Genomic DNA, 17,770 nt, shown 5'->3' with positions numbered 1-17,770 from the left:
ATTAGGTGGCATATGCCCTCAAGTCGCCTGGTGGATTTGTTTGGGCTGCAAAGAATTATGATGGAGATGTACAGTCTGACACTCTAGCTCAAGGTAATATCTTTAATTTCATAAAATAATCAAGTTTCCTTCACTTTACAAATCAGGTTCCTCTATGTTGGTAATTGCATGAATGGTGAGTACAATTGTGGATTTGCACTACAGCTGATATTAAAACAAGAAGATCTGTTAGGTCTTATAACCGCGCTTTTAAAATTTAACTGTTTTCTTAGCACTACAGTCGCAACGGAGTGCACATTCCAAAGCAGTCCTTGATGATTCATTGATAACTGTAGACACCACATCACTTGATCAACACAAACTGTATTATTGCACCATCAGTCATACTCGTAGCCATTGTGAAATCTCCAATGACGTAATGTTCTTAATCTGGAACTTTCTTCGGAATATGTAAGGGCATGAACGATATGAACGCAACAATAATAACACTATTAAAAGTCAGATTAAATTTAACTGGTTTTTCAATGAGTAAAGGGCTACCAAAGTAGTCACACGAGTCACTAATTCAAGAATTACGTTAGTCGCGGCTATCTTTAGTATGGTGGTTATTTCCCGACTAATGATGTAATCCTTGCATGTTCTGACAAGTTCTTTGCTCGGCTTGCAAATATTTAATTTTCCTTCCGATCTATTAACTCGCTGCGATGAAACAGCCAAAGAATTTACTTCAATGCCTAAAGCCACAAGAAATACTCGCAAAATTGCAAATAAATTAATGACCTTCGCTTCTGGCGAAATAAACTTGCAAAGTAAACACATCAACATGTGCCCTAACACGTCAGTGCATTCCATGGCTGACGTGATATCTTTTTTAGTGTATTTATTATTCCCTTTGAATCCAACTCTTTGATAAAACCAAAAGAAAATATATTTTACCCACAACAAAGAAAGCAATATACGTAAAATTGTCCATGTATTAATGTTTCAACAGCTTTTGGCGAATAAACATCACATGTTGTGTGACTCAAAATTTGGCAGAGAGGGAGTTTGGGTCTGGTCACCGACAAAAAAAATAAACCACAGGTAGAGCATGAACTGAAACTGAAAATTCTCTCATAATTGCATGCATCGTGAGCCTTAATGCAAGTGCAGCAAAAATTCCAATTATCATGGGTAATGTTGATCATTAATTGCTTGACCTTTCATGCAATTACTTGATTTTTATATGACCAAGAAAGTTACAAACTTGCTCTGCAGTGTAAATTAAAAATGACTGCCAATCACAATGACGAAATTTTCTCAGTCGTATACTGTATTAAGCAACCAGACAAATATAGACATGAATAAACACATAAATAATTAGTTATTTACTAATTCAATAATTTACTAAAATAACAAAAAAAAGAATAATAAACTGTTTTCAGGATCAATAGAGTGAATGTATCTAGGGCATTCTAGACCTTGAACTTGAAGCTATGTCTCTTATAAACAACTTAAGTTTTTGATAAATTCAATTTATCAAGTGCAACATAACCGTGACAGGTACACTTGGAGATTTAAATATGGGGCAGTTTCTGCGAGGGAAAGAAATGTTTTTGCAAGAATACTTTCAAACTGGGACGTGATGAAGTTTGCTTGAATACAGTCGGGTAAGAAGCTAAGGAAACGCATTTCTATTAACCCGTACCTTCAACTAAACCAAGCATTGGATGGATTTCATTACATTTTCATTCTGTGAGATTGTTTTCTTGACCTATTATCAGTGGAATTAACTGGCTATATTGTTTAACAACCTCACTTTTTGGTGGAACAACCTGATTTTACTATGGAATGATCTGAGTATGGAACTATCTAACCATAATTTGATTCAATAAACTTACTTAAGTAACTTGTGACAGCATAGCTAGGTGGAGTTATAGCAGTTACGTGAGGAAAAAAATCACTAGCTCAGTCACTCAGAGGCTCATAAACATTTTGTGGTAAATCTGCTGACCAGTGTATTCCGACCATTCTGAGTAAAACGGCTTGCAAAGTGATGAACTGATCTTTCGCATTTAGCTTGCACATTTCTATTTTCCAATGCCTATATAAATGCAAACCACCCTTTACTAGCTCATGTGAAAAAAAGTTCCCTCACCAGGATTCAAACCCACAACCTTCAGATTACTGCAACTGAAATCTTACTACTTCGGCAAGCTGCAACTGATAAGTTATTCACGAGATGAAAATGGGTAACCAGTGGATAAGTGACCACCTTATATAGACTCATTATTCACAAAGTAAGCTATTACAGATTCAAATTGCAGTTGTGTTCTGCTGGATATCACTCAGTTTGCTCAGTAAATGACTTGTTTTACTGGCCATGTTATCTATTGATGGAAACTTTTCAGATGCTGGATGTTTTAAATTTCCCACTATCCACTATCACTCAGTGCATGGACTTGTATTGTTTGTTTTGAGAGAAAGTCATCTGGCCCCAGTTGTTGGAAGGCTGGATACTGCTATCCTCCGGATAAATATTATTGCTATTTAGTGCAGGATAAGTGTTAACAAAACAAACCACGCTATCCGCTGGATAGTGATTTATCCGGTGGATAGCATTATCCAGCCTTCAAACAACTGGGGCCTGATTGGTTACTCACAAAGCTTAAAAAGTCAGTCATTTCCAAAGTGTAAGAATTTTAATTGGCTTGATTCCTTCTGTTACAGTAAGGCTCGATTCTATTCCTTAAAGACAGTATTCGCATTTAACTCCTGTGATTATGAAATTCTAGCTACGCATTATGTTAGTGTCAATCTTTCAACAATACATGTCTAAAAAATGGTTGCTCTAATGTCTCTTCATTGTTCAGTAGGCTCAGTAGGCTCGGTTTTCTTGACACTCCCCCCTTGACCAACAGCTCATTGTTGGTCAACAAGTCTTCTGACCATGTTTGTGGTGGCTGCTGCTGCTCATCTTGGGGGTCTTGAAGTTTCAGGACATAGTATGGGTTGTTGAACCGCTCCGACATTTCTGTTTTCGGGTGGCTTTCGTGTGCTGACTTCTAGTGGGACAAGCTTCTGTATTGGTCTGCATAGCTTTAAATGCTTTCCCTTCTTGCTTACTGCTCATAACACAGCACCTTGTTTGCAACCATCCCTGCTCTTGATTAGCACTGTGACCTCTCCTAGTCTCCAATTCCATTATGGCAGATTTTTCACTGTGTATCTAAACCACGTCTCTGGTCTTGATCTTCCTGTCATGGTCTCCCTGGGTACCACAATGGTGAAACTCCCTCAGCCCGATAAGGTATTCTTTGGTCCATTGTTTCCGAAAATGTTCTGTGTCTGCCAGGGTGTCACACCTTTTGTTGTAGTTTGGAGGTGGAAGAGTGTTCAGGCGTCTCTCAATCACCAAGTGTGATGGCATTAATGGCTCTTCCGTGACTTCGGGGTAGATGAACATACAGTGTAAGGGGTTGTGAGTTGAGTACTCCCTCTACTTCGATTAAGACTGTAAGAAGTTCTTCATATGACAGCTGCGCCTTTCCAAGGATCTTGTGAAGCCTTCTCTTGACTAACTGGATCATACACTCATAATATCCTCCCCACCATGGTGCTTTCTCTAGATTGAAGTTTCAAGTGATGCCTTAGTTGGCAGCAAAATCTTGGGCTTTCCTGTCTCTGAATAGCTGGGCAAGGTCTTTATTGGCTTGCTTGAACGTTTTGGCGTTGTTGGATGTTATGGAGGCTGGTGTCCCTCATCTTCCAGAAAATCATGGAAGGCCTCTAATGAATGCTTCTGAGGATAAGTCTGGGAGAAGTTGCAGGTGTATCGCTCTTGACATAGCACATGTAAATAGGCCGAAATAAGTTTTGGCTGTACCTCTGGTGGTCTTTGCAAATAACAGCCCCACGAAATCAACTCCCACGTGTGTGAAGGCAGTGATATCGGTGACCCTTGTTTTAAGTAGATCAGCTCTTGGGGGCCTTGTAAGGCATTCCTTCTAGTTTCTTGCAGATAACACACTGATGAAGCATTTTCTTCACAAGTTGTCTGCCCTTTGAGACCCAGTATTCACTTCTCAATTCTGCGAGTGTTTCTTTTACTTCTCCATGATTCACCTTTCTTTGACAGGCTTCCATGATCAGTCTTGTCACGTGATGTCATCTTGGTAACAGAATAGGGTAACATGCTGCCATGTCCAGTGGAGCGTTCCCCAGTCTGTTTTTACACCTCAGAATGTTATCTTCTTCACTGAGCAAACCGAGTTGTTGCTTTAGGTTCTCAAAATTCTTTTAGTACTTCATAGGTTCCTGTATTTCGCAAATCCATAGGCCCCTTGCTTTACTGTTCTCATCTACCATCAAGGATGGTTTTCTGTTTTGCGGCTCTCTTCTCCAGTTTCTTGCTGCCTTTAAATTTCTGATAAACTTTAGGCTGAGGGCGGTCACTCTGAATAGTTTCACAGTCAATTGCTTCTGTCAACTTTATGGTCTTGATGCGTGTAGGTTCTTTGGTCAGATTAACTGTTGTAGCTGCATGTGCCACATTCTCCGCAAAAAGCAAAAGGTAGAATAACATAAAAAAGGAGGTACGTAATACAGAAAATGAGATGCCATAAAAAACATCAAAACAGCCCAAGAGATACTGCCAAATCAGGAAAACACAATGAAATAGCAAATGCGGCATAAAAACAATTTAGCCCAAAACACATACGGTCAAAACGACAATGCCAAATCAGGCAAAAGGTGCAAAACAAATGGAGGTCAAACTACTGACCAAAATGACACTGCCAAATCAGGCAAAACACAACGAGGCTGAACTAAAAGATCAGCAATGAGAAGCTGAGAAGTAGAAAGAAAGAAAAGAGACATGCATGGTAACCAAGGATGACAAAAGCTCACCTAAAATCTACCTGTAAGGCTAACATTCTAAATCTCTGGCAACCACTGAAGACTGAGGGATGCACCTTGTAAATTTGCCTCTGGCCGGGACTTTCCAACAAGAGGTCTTCTATACAAGGAAGCTTAAACACTCCCTTAACAAAAGTCTTGAACTGGGAAGAGCTGTCATGCAAAAAGGGCCAAAAATTATCCAAAGGCCACTGTGGTCAATCAAAGTGCCATAACCAGAGCACGATGAGAGAGCTCTAACATAAGGCACAGTGGCACTCACAGGAGGGCAGACCCAATTGTTCTCGTCTCGCCAATCCTGGGCCAAGGCGTCAACGCTGCTGCAGCCCGGGGAGGCAAATTAAGAATTGAACCTTGGAACCTGGGCGTTGTATTGCGATGCAAACCGATCGATTCTATGAGGGCCCCATTTGGCATCAATCACTTGAAATACAGAAGGATTGACGGACCAGTCATCTTTGTCAACAAATCTGCTCAGAAGATCTGCCCTTTCATTAAGCGACCTTGGGATCCATTGCACTTCCAGAACGATGCTGTTAACATAACAGAGATTAAAGATGTCCATAGCCGGAGCCTGGAGATTAATTTTGGAGCTTCCGATAGCAACAATTCTGGCGGTGCCCTGATTATCAGTAAAGATTTTAACTCTCTTATGTTTCAATTGAGCAACGTAGGAAAGCAACACGAAATAAATAGCTTTCAGTTTGCGGAACTTAGAACTTTGGCCGATATCCTCAGGTTCCCACATGCTGCTGACAACGGTGCCACCTAGAGAAGCTGAAAAACCTCCGAAAGCTACATCAATTGCATCGGAAAACACAACGGTATGGGTTGCTAATGGTGGCCTTACTGAATAACTGTTGAAGCAATCACTGTTGCAGTACCAAAATTTGAGCTCAAGTAGAAGACTGGGAGAAAAATGAATGGTGTTGTCCCATGCTGACCTGGTTTCAATGGCGAAGGACATCTGCCGGGTCAAAAGACGAGAAATTGGGCCGACTGCCAAAGCAACTCAAATGATATTACCAGCGATTCTCGCCAACTCAGGGAATGAAGAGTACCCCACCTGAATCTCAGAATCCAACAAGCCCTTAAGTTTGGAGACTTTCTTCTCTGGAATTCGGAATGACAATGAAATAGAGTTGATCACGAAACTGAGCTACTCGCTAATTTGCATTGGGGTCCAGTGCAACTTTTCCTTGTTACAAAGAAGACCAGATGAAGAAAGCTCTTTGCGCTAAATTAAGCTTGCTGCCATGGCGGAACACTTATCTGGTTGACTACTGAAACTGTCGTCTAGATAAATAAAACTGGTGTGCCCCATAGAATGCCAGCGTCTAACTAACGGGCGCATCAATTTAGTGAAACAAAAGCAAGCACTACTAAGGCCGAAAGGAAGAACTGCAAAGGTAAAATATCTAACAATGCCAGAAAAAGGCCAAGCAAAACCAAGATACTCTTGGTGATCAAGACAAATATAAAATGATGATAGCCGGACTTAAGGTCCCGTGTGAAAAATCAGTGTCCTTCATCCAGAACTCGGGATAGCGAGCGCAAGTCATCATATTTGAATTTGGGTTTAACTAAACAATTATTGACATGCCTAAGATCAATAACAAGACGCAACTTCTTTCCTTCCGTGACTGTTAAAGGATTCACACAGAATGGAAGAACGACATGTTCAACAATACAACAATTACTAAGAAGCTCGGTAATTGCTTCTGCCACAAATTCTGGATGCTGAAGTGCGGATCTGTTGTTCTTTAGAAAGCACTGTGAGGGATACTGGGCAAATGGTAACCTGTAACCACATCTAATCATGTCAAGCACAAAATCTGAAGCATCTAATGTTTCAACCCAGAAGTTAAGCAAGGGCTTCAAGCGACCTTTGACACCATTGCTACCGCCTTTAACACTAAATTTGTTGCTACAGGAAGACAATAAATGTAAAAAATCGCACTCAGCTTGTTGAGCATCAACATCATCAGTGGTCAACAAACTGCCATCTAGTCAATCACAGTGAGCATTACTCTTTGAAGTGTCTGCAGGTTTCGTGCATGTCAAGCTCAAATGACCAAAATCTCCACACTGAAAAAAGGGAAACACACAACAGCATGAAAATAAAATCCACAACATAAAAATAAAAGAACAGTGGAGTAACGTGTGGTGTTAGCAGACCCGAAGGAAGATCACTAACTGACAACAGCTATATATACAATACGCAATTAATGCGTATTGCGTAACTGAAACACCTAACTGTATAACACAATAAGAAAACCAAATACAGAACGTGCAGAAAACAAATATCTGCTAAACTACATAACGCAGATATTTTGATATTCTGCACTAACCTAGTCTATAGAACGACATACAGCAAAACAGCAATTCATGGAGAATATTGGATTATGGTCTCAGTGTAACACCATAATCAACGAAGTAAAAAGAAAGCCAGTATAACGAGAAACAGTAGGCTACTTATCTTAAAACAAGGCCCCAAATGAAAAGCTGGTCTAGCTTCCGAACAAGAAACGAAATCTTTAGACGAGAATCTCGACGAAGAAACTGCACGGAATGCAGAGGAGGAACTGCTTCCTTTCTCGTCAGAACAGACACGACGATGCTTCTCTTTATTAATTTTTCTCTCGGCTCTCCTCTCGGCCCAGTAAATTCTCTTGTCATCGTCAGAGTCAGAGGTGAGTTTGTCTGGCAAATATTCGTTAACAGTCGCCCATCCAAATTCGCTCTTCTCATTTAGCTTAATGGCGTTAACAGGCTTGGAAACTAATTCAGTACCTTACTCCAGGGCAACTTTAAGTTTCTCGTACGATTTCTGCTTGAGAGCGTCAGATGCTTCGTCTAGTTTATCCAGCACTGGAGAGAATGATCCAACTGCTGCTGGTTTCCTTTCCTTTGGCAGGTATAATTATTGTTCACGCCGAGCTCTCTTGACTGCTTGTTCAACGGACGAGCTGTTCTCCTCGTAAAATCGCTTTGCGAAGTCGCCAAGCCGAGATTCAATAACCGTAGTGAGGTTATCGGTTAAATAACCCATCGATTCAGAAATGGTAGACTGTATAGCAGCACCGACAGAAGAATCTAAAACTCCATCGTTCCGACTAGAACATGCCCTTCCTCAGATTCGTTCATGCTAAAGAACAGTGGAGTAGCATGTGGCGTTAGCAGACCCGAAGGAAGACCACTAACTGACAACAGCTATATATACGACACACAATTAACGCATATTGCATAACTGAAACACCTAATTGTATGACACAATAAGAAAACCAAATACAGAACATGCAGAAAACAAATATCTGCTAAACTATGTACTGCAGATATTTTGATGTTGTTACACATGGGTTTTTACTGTATTTGTAAATTAATGACTGTTATAAAATTTATGCTCAGAATTTTATGCCCAGGCAATCAACTTCTGTTGTTGAGTCTTCCTACAGGGTTTTGAAGGTTTTAGTATCTCTATGAAGTGACGCAAAAGGACAATGACATCTGGTCTGAATAACACTAATCTGTCGAACAATAACCTGTCTGTTTATCTAATAACCAAATCATTGATGACTTGTTTTGGTAATGTTTGCATGGTTTTTATCTTCTGCAGGGTTTGGTTCCCTTGGTCTTATGACAAGTGTGCTTGTGTGTGGTGATGGGAAGACTATTGAGGCAGAGGCTGCCCATGGTACTGTAACAAGACATTACAGGGAATACCAAAAGGTTCAACACATGTCTAAACTCAAACATCATTGTAAGTTTATTTTCCTGTTGCAAATTTTGTTAAGTACTAAAGGTACAGGTGTTTATCTCCCTGGATTTCTAGGGCAATGAAACAAGTACCAATCCCATTGCTAGTATTTTTGCATGGACTCAAGGTCTGCGTCACAGGGCAAGACTTGACAAAAATGTTGAACTTAAAAGGTATGTGCCCAAGAACTTCGCAAAATGTAATTGAAGGGTTTCGTGCAAAAAGGGCATATGTGACGTTTTGGGCCCATTTTTATTTTTTGCAGGATCGAGCTAATTTTTGGCAGACTGACTTGTTTTGAAATGAAAAGCATCATTGCATAATTGTTTTTGTTGATTTGCACTTGTTTTCAAGAAATAATGTATGCCAAAGGACTCAGTTTTCTGAGTGGCATCTTTTAGAGGGAATCCTTCCAAGGTGGATTTTGACACAGTGCAAACTTAAAGGGTTACTTTTAGCAGCTTCGACAGCACGGGTTTTTTTTAAATAGATGTTTTGATTTTTGAAAGAAGTAGAGAAATAGACTGGAAAAAAAAATTGACCGACCTCGTATCGAACCGGTGTCATGACAAAACAAACTCGCATCCAGCCAGTTCAGCACCTTATTTGCTTGCGCTAACGAAGCAACAGTAAGAGAATTGCATAATTATATGAATAATAAAACTAGCTGCAAATACCACGCTTTGGTGACTTCATTGTTTAGCAAAACAAAGGTTTCTTTTGTTTTTCGCTCAACAAAAGATCTCCAAAAGATACCCTTGGAAAACTGAGTTTTTTGCATACGTTATTTCTCGAGAACGAAATGCAAATCAACAAAAACAATTATGCAACGATGCTTTTCATATCAAAACAAGTCAGTCTGCCAAAAATTAGCTTGATCCTGCAAAAAATAAAAATCAGCCCAAAACGTCACATACTCCCTTTTTGCACAAAACCCTTCAATTTATTTGTTGATTTGCCACAACACAATTGCAAAATTCAAAATGCACTTTACACTCAATATCCCCGGATGATCACCATAATTATGCAATATTTTTTTCAGATTCTGCAAGGCTCTAGAGAAGGCATGTGTTGATACTGTTGATTCTGGTGCCATGACTAAAGATCTTGCTGCTTGTATCTATGGACTTAGCAAGTAAGCTGAACAGAAAATAAGACTTTTCCAGAAAAAGTAACTTGGTAAACGTTTTTCATTTCATTCCAGAATTATCAGAATTAAGAGTTAGAATACACCTCAATTTTTCAAGAGCACACCATCCCTAAATTCTCTCTTATTCTCCACTATCAGAACCTTTCAGTCTTTCTAATTTGTTAATAGCTTGAGAAGTATTTTCCCAGAGAAAGCCTGAAATGTGAAATGCCAAACAGAGTTTTCAAGGGTAACCATTCCAAATATGAACAGCTAGTTACTTCATAGCCTGCAAATGTAACCTCTCATTGCTCCTGGCTAGTGAAGCATCTTTTAAGGGAATCCTTGAAACGTGAGATGCTTTATTTGTCAGTTGGCTTTGCTATCTATTTCCTAAAGATTAAATTGACTTTTTAAAGGTTTATTGAAAGGTACAGTTCTCAGCAGTGAAACTATATTTACATATTTGTGTATCACCAATTTTATCACTTTTAAATGGCCTGAGATCTCTTTTATTCTCCATGCAGACCCTCAAGGTGCAAAATTTTAAAAATATATTAGAGTCTGTTTCTCCTAATGATTTGGTTACGTACCGCTATTTTCATTGGAAGAACTAGTGAATATTCACATTATGCACAGTTAATTCATCAGTCCCAAGTTTTATGCAGGCTGATGAAGTTGATGTCTTTGCTACTTATAATAGCAAGCTTTAGGTAGCACTGCAAGAGCAAGATTGGGTTCAAGTATGACTTTCCAATTTCAGTCCAGTTGCCCTTTCAGAGCTGCAATTCCTCCTTATTGCTGTCACAATTTGATTAGAGAGATTAGACTGCACCTGGTGGTCAAAACCATGAGGCACTATGTTTGAAAGGTCACTATTATACCTACTACTTTTGATGAGAGTTTCATCATGTTTGCAAGATTTCATTTTTGCCTTGTGACTGATAGGACATGACAGGATGATATGAAGGAGCTTAAGTAATGATGACGGCAACCCCGAGGACAATGCCTAGTAAATAAACGGCATGCAATGCATGCAGAAGCAATGACCTTTAATGATGTCTTGGCCATCCTAGACATTACAAAAACAAACTACAAGGTACAAGGTGAATAAAAGCAACTAAAATATTTATTGGTTCAAAATGTGCATGGAGTAAGAAGAATTCTCCACCTCTTGCTCTAAAATGATGTGAAGATCTTTTCCCTTGCAGTTGTTCATTTTGGCTGTGACCCATACATAAAGTAAAAATTTCTGTGTGGCATCAACAGAGATTTTTGCCTTTCCTGACTTCTAATTATAATCAGCCATTTAACCATGTTTGCTGAAGTGCAGACCCATCCACCATTTGAAGGGCCATAGGCATATCCACCTTATGTCAAATTTTAGGTTATATTTTGCTTTCTTTCACTCTGAAATGCCAGAAAAAAGCTCAAAACAAGTGTCTGTTCCACAACAAAGGAAAGAAGTTTGTCTCACCGTAAGTTTTGAAAACCGTAATTTTGTCTTGACTTCAAAAAATGGCAAAATGTTGATTTCACATCAGTTGGCAACCTTAAAGATGCTTTTTTCACTTAAGGTGGCCCAATAGGCTAAAAAATGATGATGTTCAGGAAGAAGGCAATGTCTTTAAAAACGTAAGATTTAAAGCCCTTGAACACTTGTTAAAAGCATTTTGAAACGATCTTGCTGAATTTGCCTCTAGTTGAGTGTGAAATTCAAGGAAAGTACACAGTGGTATAATTTTTTTTATGTAGCAACGGCCATAGTGACAGTTGTCTATGAGTCCTATGCCCCTTGTTCCTAGTCTTGATCGAGAATTTGAGTACAATTAGTACTGCAATTCAGATATAATTTCAACCTGTGTGGTATTTTGCAGAAAATGACATTTTTGCAAATTCTCAACCAAGAACAAGGAAAATTAGTGGGAGCCATGAATTCTTGGAAATAAAGGTCCAAAATGTTCATAATAGATTGAAATTTGGTAAGATATCTAGGAAAGACCTATTGTGTACGAAAATGTAAAAAATGGATATCGAAAATTTGATCATGGGGGCACAAGAAAACAGTTAAATGTTGATTTCACATCAAGGCGAAAGCTCAGAGATGTACATGCATTGTTAGTTCCAGTGTCCATCAGCTGAGGTAGACTACGAGTAGTCCCTCTTTCGCTTAGTCCATCGTGCATGACGCGAAAGAAAACTGCGAGAAAAAAATGGCCACGTGAAATCCTGGGGGCAAGGAGCGCGCGAAAGGAGGGACTACTGCCTAAACCCAAGAGTTTGCCCTTTCACAGCCAAGTGATTTTTTGGTGTAGGATTTCTCATCTTGACATCCTCTTATTATCACCTGTTGTCAATAACCTCACGAGATATCCTGAATAAAATTGCTCTACTCTACTCTTCAAGTAGCCAGGCAAAAACATATGCCTTAAGAAGTATATCTTCGTTCAGTGTTCGTTCAGCAAAACTGATAAAGACGTTTTAAAAAGAAGACGGTGAATGAGGCATCTTGTAACGATTTTCGCTGTGTCTGTAAGTGTAAATCTAGAATTTATTGCAGAAATTTCAAATGCAGAGTTTCAACCGAGAATTTACATTATTAATTTGACATACGAGATCATCCAACTGCAGTGAAATGTTTGCCGATAGCAGTAGAAAGTTTCAGGTGAATGTCCAGTTTCAAGTGAAAGTCCAGTTCAATCTTTCAAATGGATGGCAGAAAGGCCAAGCTCAATGAATTTATATTCGCTGATTTGGACGATGCTGTTGAGCAGTGAAATCACTAACACGCTCGCAGTCGGGTTGGAAGTGGAAAGCTTTGCCAAACAAAACACTGGATAAATTTGAATCTTTCCAAAGGCTGTTGTCAGATTCGCAAGAACATCATGGCTTGTGAAGCGTGATTCCAACGTGTTGATTTACTCTGGTACCGCTTCGATTTGCTCCAGTTCCAAAACATTCCTGTAAGATGTCACACGTATCTTGAATGTTGACAACAGGTTGTCAACGCTCCTAACATAAGCCAATCATATTTTTGTGTGTGAGAGCAACGCATTATTCAAACTGTTGGGCTTAGGCGGTAGTCCCTCCATTCGCGTGCTCCTCACCCCCAGGATTTCCTGCGGCCATTTTTTCCTCACATTTTTTTTCAAATCACGTACGCCGGACTAAGCGAAAGAGGGACTACTAGACTTTTTCCAATATAAGCAGACATATGGATTGCCTTCTGTTGGTCTTTAACCTCACCTCGGAACTATTCAATATCAGTTTTCATCAATTTCACCTCTGTCTCACTATAAATACAATACTACCGTCAATATTAGGGGAGACACATGGATTGCTTTCTGTTGATCTTTAACTTTGCCTCGGAACTATTCAATATCAGCTTCTGTCAGTTTCACCTCCATCTCACTGTTGAACACAGTGTTTGGCTTATATTGAGCTCATGCTTTGTTGTGTTTGTTATTTCTGATTTACTGTCAATGAACTCTGACCAAAAAGCAAACAATAACAGTTTCCAGTTTTAGTGCAACACGTGTACGTAATATCTAAAATGATATATGCAGCCGCACATTTTTAACGTTTTATTTAGGTCTTATTTTTCATTTGCATAATCATCTGCACACCACCAGTATTAACAATTTGTAACTTGCTATCATGACAACAGAAAGCCACAGAAAAACTGCCCATAGGCAAAATTTTAATGTTCACATTCGATTTGCCTTTATGAAAATCTTCTCGCTCGCCCAAAGTGAAATTCGCTTTGGTTTACAAAGTTTTCATAATTCAGGCTCAACCTGTACCACTTGATGCTACTGTCAAGTGCAATACTACCATCAATATTAACAGACACATACGGATTGCCTTAAGTTGATTTTTCACTTTGCCATGGGACTATTCAATATCAGCTTCCAGCAATTTCACCTGTCTCACTATTAATACGATACTACTGTCAATATTAGCAGACACATATGGATTGCCTTATGTTGATCTTTATTCGCCTCTTAACTATTCAATATCAGCTTCCATCAATTTCACCTTTGTCTCACTATTAAGCACAGTGTTTGGCTTATATTGAGCTCATGCTTTGTTCTGCTACTGCCAATGAACTCTAACCGAAAAGGAAACAAAAGCATTTTCTAGTGTTAGTGCAACACAACTACTTACATAATATCTAAAATGATATATGCAACCACACTATTTACTCATGCACTGATCTGTAACCTTTTATTTACTGGTCAGCAGAAATAGCCCAAACACTCAACAGATGAGTGACCACCCCCTCATTTGCAAATCATTTGCATAATCTCCACACCACCAATAACTTGTAACTTGCTATCGTAATGTACAACTTAAAATTATCACTATATCTTGTCTAAGGAAGAATCCATATATAGGCAATTAAAGTTAGGAATGATGCAAACGTGTAGGAGGAAGGTGAATGTGTAAACTGCTGGATTCTCACGAAGTGAAATTTGAGCTTTGGTGGAATTCAGCATTGGTGGAATCAAAGTGCAACACAGTTAAATCCGAGTTCTTGTGATTAATAGTCAAAGTCCCCTTCTGGGATATGCCACTGCCACTGAACTGAGCATTCTGCAGATTGCAAATTCTGTCTCAGGGGAGAGAAACATTTTCCAAAAGTGCCCCAGCCTGCTCTCTGATCTTGGCAAAATGAAGGACGAAGTAAAGTTGCACGTTGATGAAAGTGTAAAGCCTGTACATCAGCCACATAGAAGAATTCCCTTTCATCAAAGAAAGAACCTGGAAGCAGCACCCTGACTCGCGACATATTACCACATTTTCTACCGACTTTGGTTTGTTCAGATACAAGCGCCTCAGCTTTGGAATAAATGCACCCGCAGAAAAGTTTCAAGATGTGATTGCCTCTGCTATCAGTGACATTCCAACTGTCAAGAACATAAGTGAAGTGATTATGTGATAATCTATGGTGTGAACATGCAGGAACACGACAAGACTTCATGCAGTGCTTACTCGTTTCAAGGAGTTAAATCTCAGTCTTCGCAAGAATAAATGCCGATTCTACATGCCACACACTGAATTGTTTGGAATGGTTTTTAGTGGTCAAGGAATGTGCCCTGATTCAGCTAAGATAGAAGCAGTTCAGAAAGCAGATGCACCTACCTCTGTAGTCTGCTGGGTATGACCAACTGCGTATCCTGCTTCATTTGTAACTATACAGACATTGTTGCTCCCTTGTGTGACCTCACTCACAAAGGCATGGAATTCAATTGGGAAAAGGTCCACCAAACAGCACTGGACAAGCTCAAACACAGTCTCACTTCTGATGATGTCATGGCTTATTTTGACCCGAGCAACGAAACACTCCTATTTGTGGATGCCAGCCCCACTGGACTGGGTGCTGTGCTGACCCAGGATGACAAAGTCATCTCCTATGGTAGTAAAGCCCTTTCCAGTGTGGAGAGATGCTATTCCCAGATAGAATGCGAAGCTTTGGCAATCACGTGGGATTGTCATCATTTCTGAATGTATCTGCTTGAAAGCCATTTCAAAGTGATAACTGACCATAAGCCCCTGCTGCCAATCTTCAACAGTCCCACTTCACAAGCCTCACAAAAATCGACAATTGGCATCTAAGTTGCAGTCCTTCGACTTTGAAGTCTTGTACTCAAGAGGTGATATAAATGCAGCTGACTACATATCAAGGCATCTCTAAGGTGGTACTTGGTGTGATCTCATTTCCAAGTCTGCAGAGCAGGTTGTTAACTCTTGTCATGACACAGGCTACACCTAAGGCTCTGTGAAAAGTCACTGAAGCTACGTCACAAGATGCCACATTGCAAGAAGTAATGCGCCTCATTTCTAGTGGTCATTGGGATAATCTGAAACCTGCAGATGGAGTCGACACAAGTATTCTCAGAATCTTTGCTAACCTCAGTGGATGGCAAGATTGTGCTTGGTGGAAACTGCATTGTGATACCTGGTGTCCTTCAGAAGGGTGTGGTTAGAATTGGCTTAAGGATTAGTTAAGACATGCAGTCTGTTGTGTTCGCAAGTCTGGTTTCCAAGAATGGACAGTGTGATGAATGCGGTTGTGAAGAAGTGCTTTCCTGTCAAGTTGCTACACTCAAACCCTCCCGTGAACCTTTAAGGTTGACTCTGTTACCCAGTGGTCCCTGGCAGGAAGTAAACATCAACTTCTGTGAAGTGGCTGGGCACTAATGTGCTTGTCATAATTGATGATTTCTCAAGGTTTCCTGAAGTTGAGATTGTGCATTCTGCTGCTGCTAAAGCTGTGATTCCTAAGCTGGACCACATATTTACCTCTTATGGTGTCCCTCAAATTGTGAAGTCTGACGATGGTCCCCCATTCAATGGGCATGAATTCGCATGATTTGCTGAATATCCTGGCTTCAAACATCGTAAAGTAACCCCCTTATGGCCAGAGGCAAAGGTTGAACAGTTCATGAAAACCTTTGGTAAGGTGCTGCGCACCACAGTCAACTGGAAGCAAGAGATGTATCAGTTTCTAAGCAATTTTTGCGCCACTCCTCACTGCACGGCTGGTGTCCCCCCCAACTACTGCCCTGTTTGGACAACCAATCAGAGCTAAGCTACCTTGTCGTGATGGCAAAGGACTCGAGCTATGGCCCTGCAATCTTGGGTGAGCAAGATACGCAACATAAGCTGAAGATGAAGCATCATGCAGAATCCAAGAGAGTTATCAGAGACTGTGATATCCAAGTCGGAGATACTGTCCTAGTGAAGCAGTGTGAAACGCTGTCAACTACCCCATTCCATTGACCATTACAAGTAAGAATTATAGTTTGATAACAGCCCAAGTCCCACAAAGTGACACTTAAGTCTTCACACTTCAAGAAGCTTCTCACTGATGAATCGGTCACAACTTGTAATGCTAATCTGGAAGAAGACTTGATTGAGGTGGACATGCCAACTGTGCCAACTAGTCGTTCCCCTCTGCCTCTACCTCATGTCAGGAGGCAGCAGACAACAGGCCCATCAACACCACTGGACGTGTTGAAACCTCAACAGAAGTTGTACCTGGAAAGTCTTCCAGTGTATGTAAGCCTCCCAAGAGACTTATTCAAGAAATTTGATGAGACATTGTTTTGTTTGTTTAATTCGACATTGAGTATTGGTCTAATGAACATTGACTCACAAACTTTGTCTTTATGGACTTTGTTATATGAACATTTAACATTTGATGTCATTTTATCTATGACTACTCAGTGATTAGAAACTTAAAGCAGAGCAATTGTCTCTGTTTTCCAGTTCATATTGTTGAGCTAATTCTGTTTTGTAGCACCGTTGTTTCGATTAGCTATTTCGTGTTTTCTTGATATTGTAGTGATTTATTTAACCCTGCGAGCCCCAATTACGCATATACGCATATACCACTTGTGACGTCATCACTTAAAATGTCTTCAGATATTCTTGATAAGCAGATAGTAGAACTAGGCTAGGCCTTTCTGTAAATTGGTCAGGTTTAGATATCGACAACATCCCGACGTCGCAAATTGAAAAACAACGTTATCAGTTTTGGTGCAAAAAAAAACGGCGGTTAAGTGGTCCACTATGCCTATGATTGATGAAGGTCCATTTCTAGGCTTCGCCCGTAATTAACATCCAACTTTTCATGGCAGCCAGAAAGAACATGCAACGCAAAAGGTAGCCAGAGCAAAAGGGCCGAGGAAAAAAGAAAGGACAGGAGCAACAAACAAAATTGAGAATGAGTAATGGCAAAAAAAAAGTCCAAGTCCAAAAAGTCCAAATTTGGCTTATACGCATGCGCGGAATTGAAATATTGCTCAATTTTGTACGTAATCCTCAAAAAATCCCTCCTTTTGGTAAAAAAAGCTTTCTTTGCAAAACTTAGCCTTATTTAGCGTGATGGCAGCCAAAAAACCTGACTAAACGGTTAAAAATGGTATTTTTTGGCGAAAATTTGGTATTCAAAGGGTTAACTAAAGGAAAGGAGAAATGTA

General features: G+C 39.9%; 2 protein-coding genes and 1 pseudogene across 2 annotated transcripts in view; 2 read left to right on the top strand and 1 right to left on the bottom strand.

The window, feature by feature from the left end:
- The window catches only part of LOC145479758 (uncharacterized), a 307,549-nt gene that overhangs the window by 89,851 nt on the left and 199,928 nt on the right, over nucleotides 1-17,770 (top strand). The window lies entirely within an intron of this gene.
- The window catches only part of LOC145479330 (isocitrate dehydrogenase [NADP] cytoplasmic-like), a 111,930-nt gene that overhangs the window by 86,494 nt on the left and 7,666 nt on the right, over nucleotides 1-17,770 (top strand). The window contains exons 8-11 of the mRNA XM_081457671.1: nucleotides 6-93; nucleotides 8,513-8,625; nucleotides 8,729-8,826; nucleotides 9,696-9,788. Of these exons, the coding sequence (XP_081313797.1) occupies nucleotides 6-93; nucleotides 8,513-8,625; nucleotides 8,729-8,826; nucleotides 9,696-9,788 (392 nt within the window). The remainder of the gene's footprint in view (nucleotides 1-5; nucleotides 94-8,512; nucleotides 8,626-8,728; nucleotides 8,827-9,695; nucleotides 9,789-17,770) is intronic.
- Nucleotides 7,085-8,466, bottom strand: LOC145463984 (uncharacterized; annotated as a pseudogene).

This window comes from Orbicella franksi, chromosome 1 (genome assembly GCF_964199315.1).
Source record: "Orbicella franksi chromosome 1, jaOrbFran1.1, whole genome shotgun sequence".
Lineage (NCBI taxonomy): Eukaryota > Metazoa > Cnidaria > Anthozoa > Scleractinia > Merulinidae > Orbicella > Orbicella franksi.
Note: the sequence above shows the minus strand (reverse complement) of the source record. Positions and strands in the feature narration are given on the sequence as shown.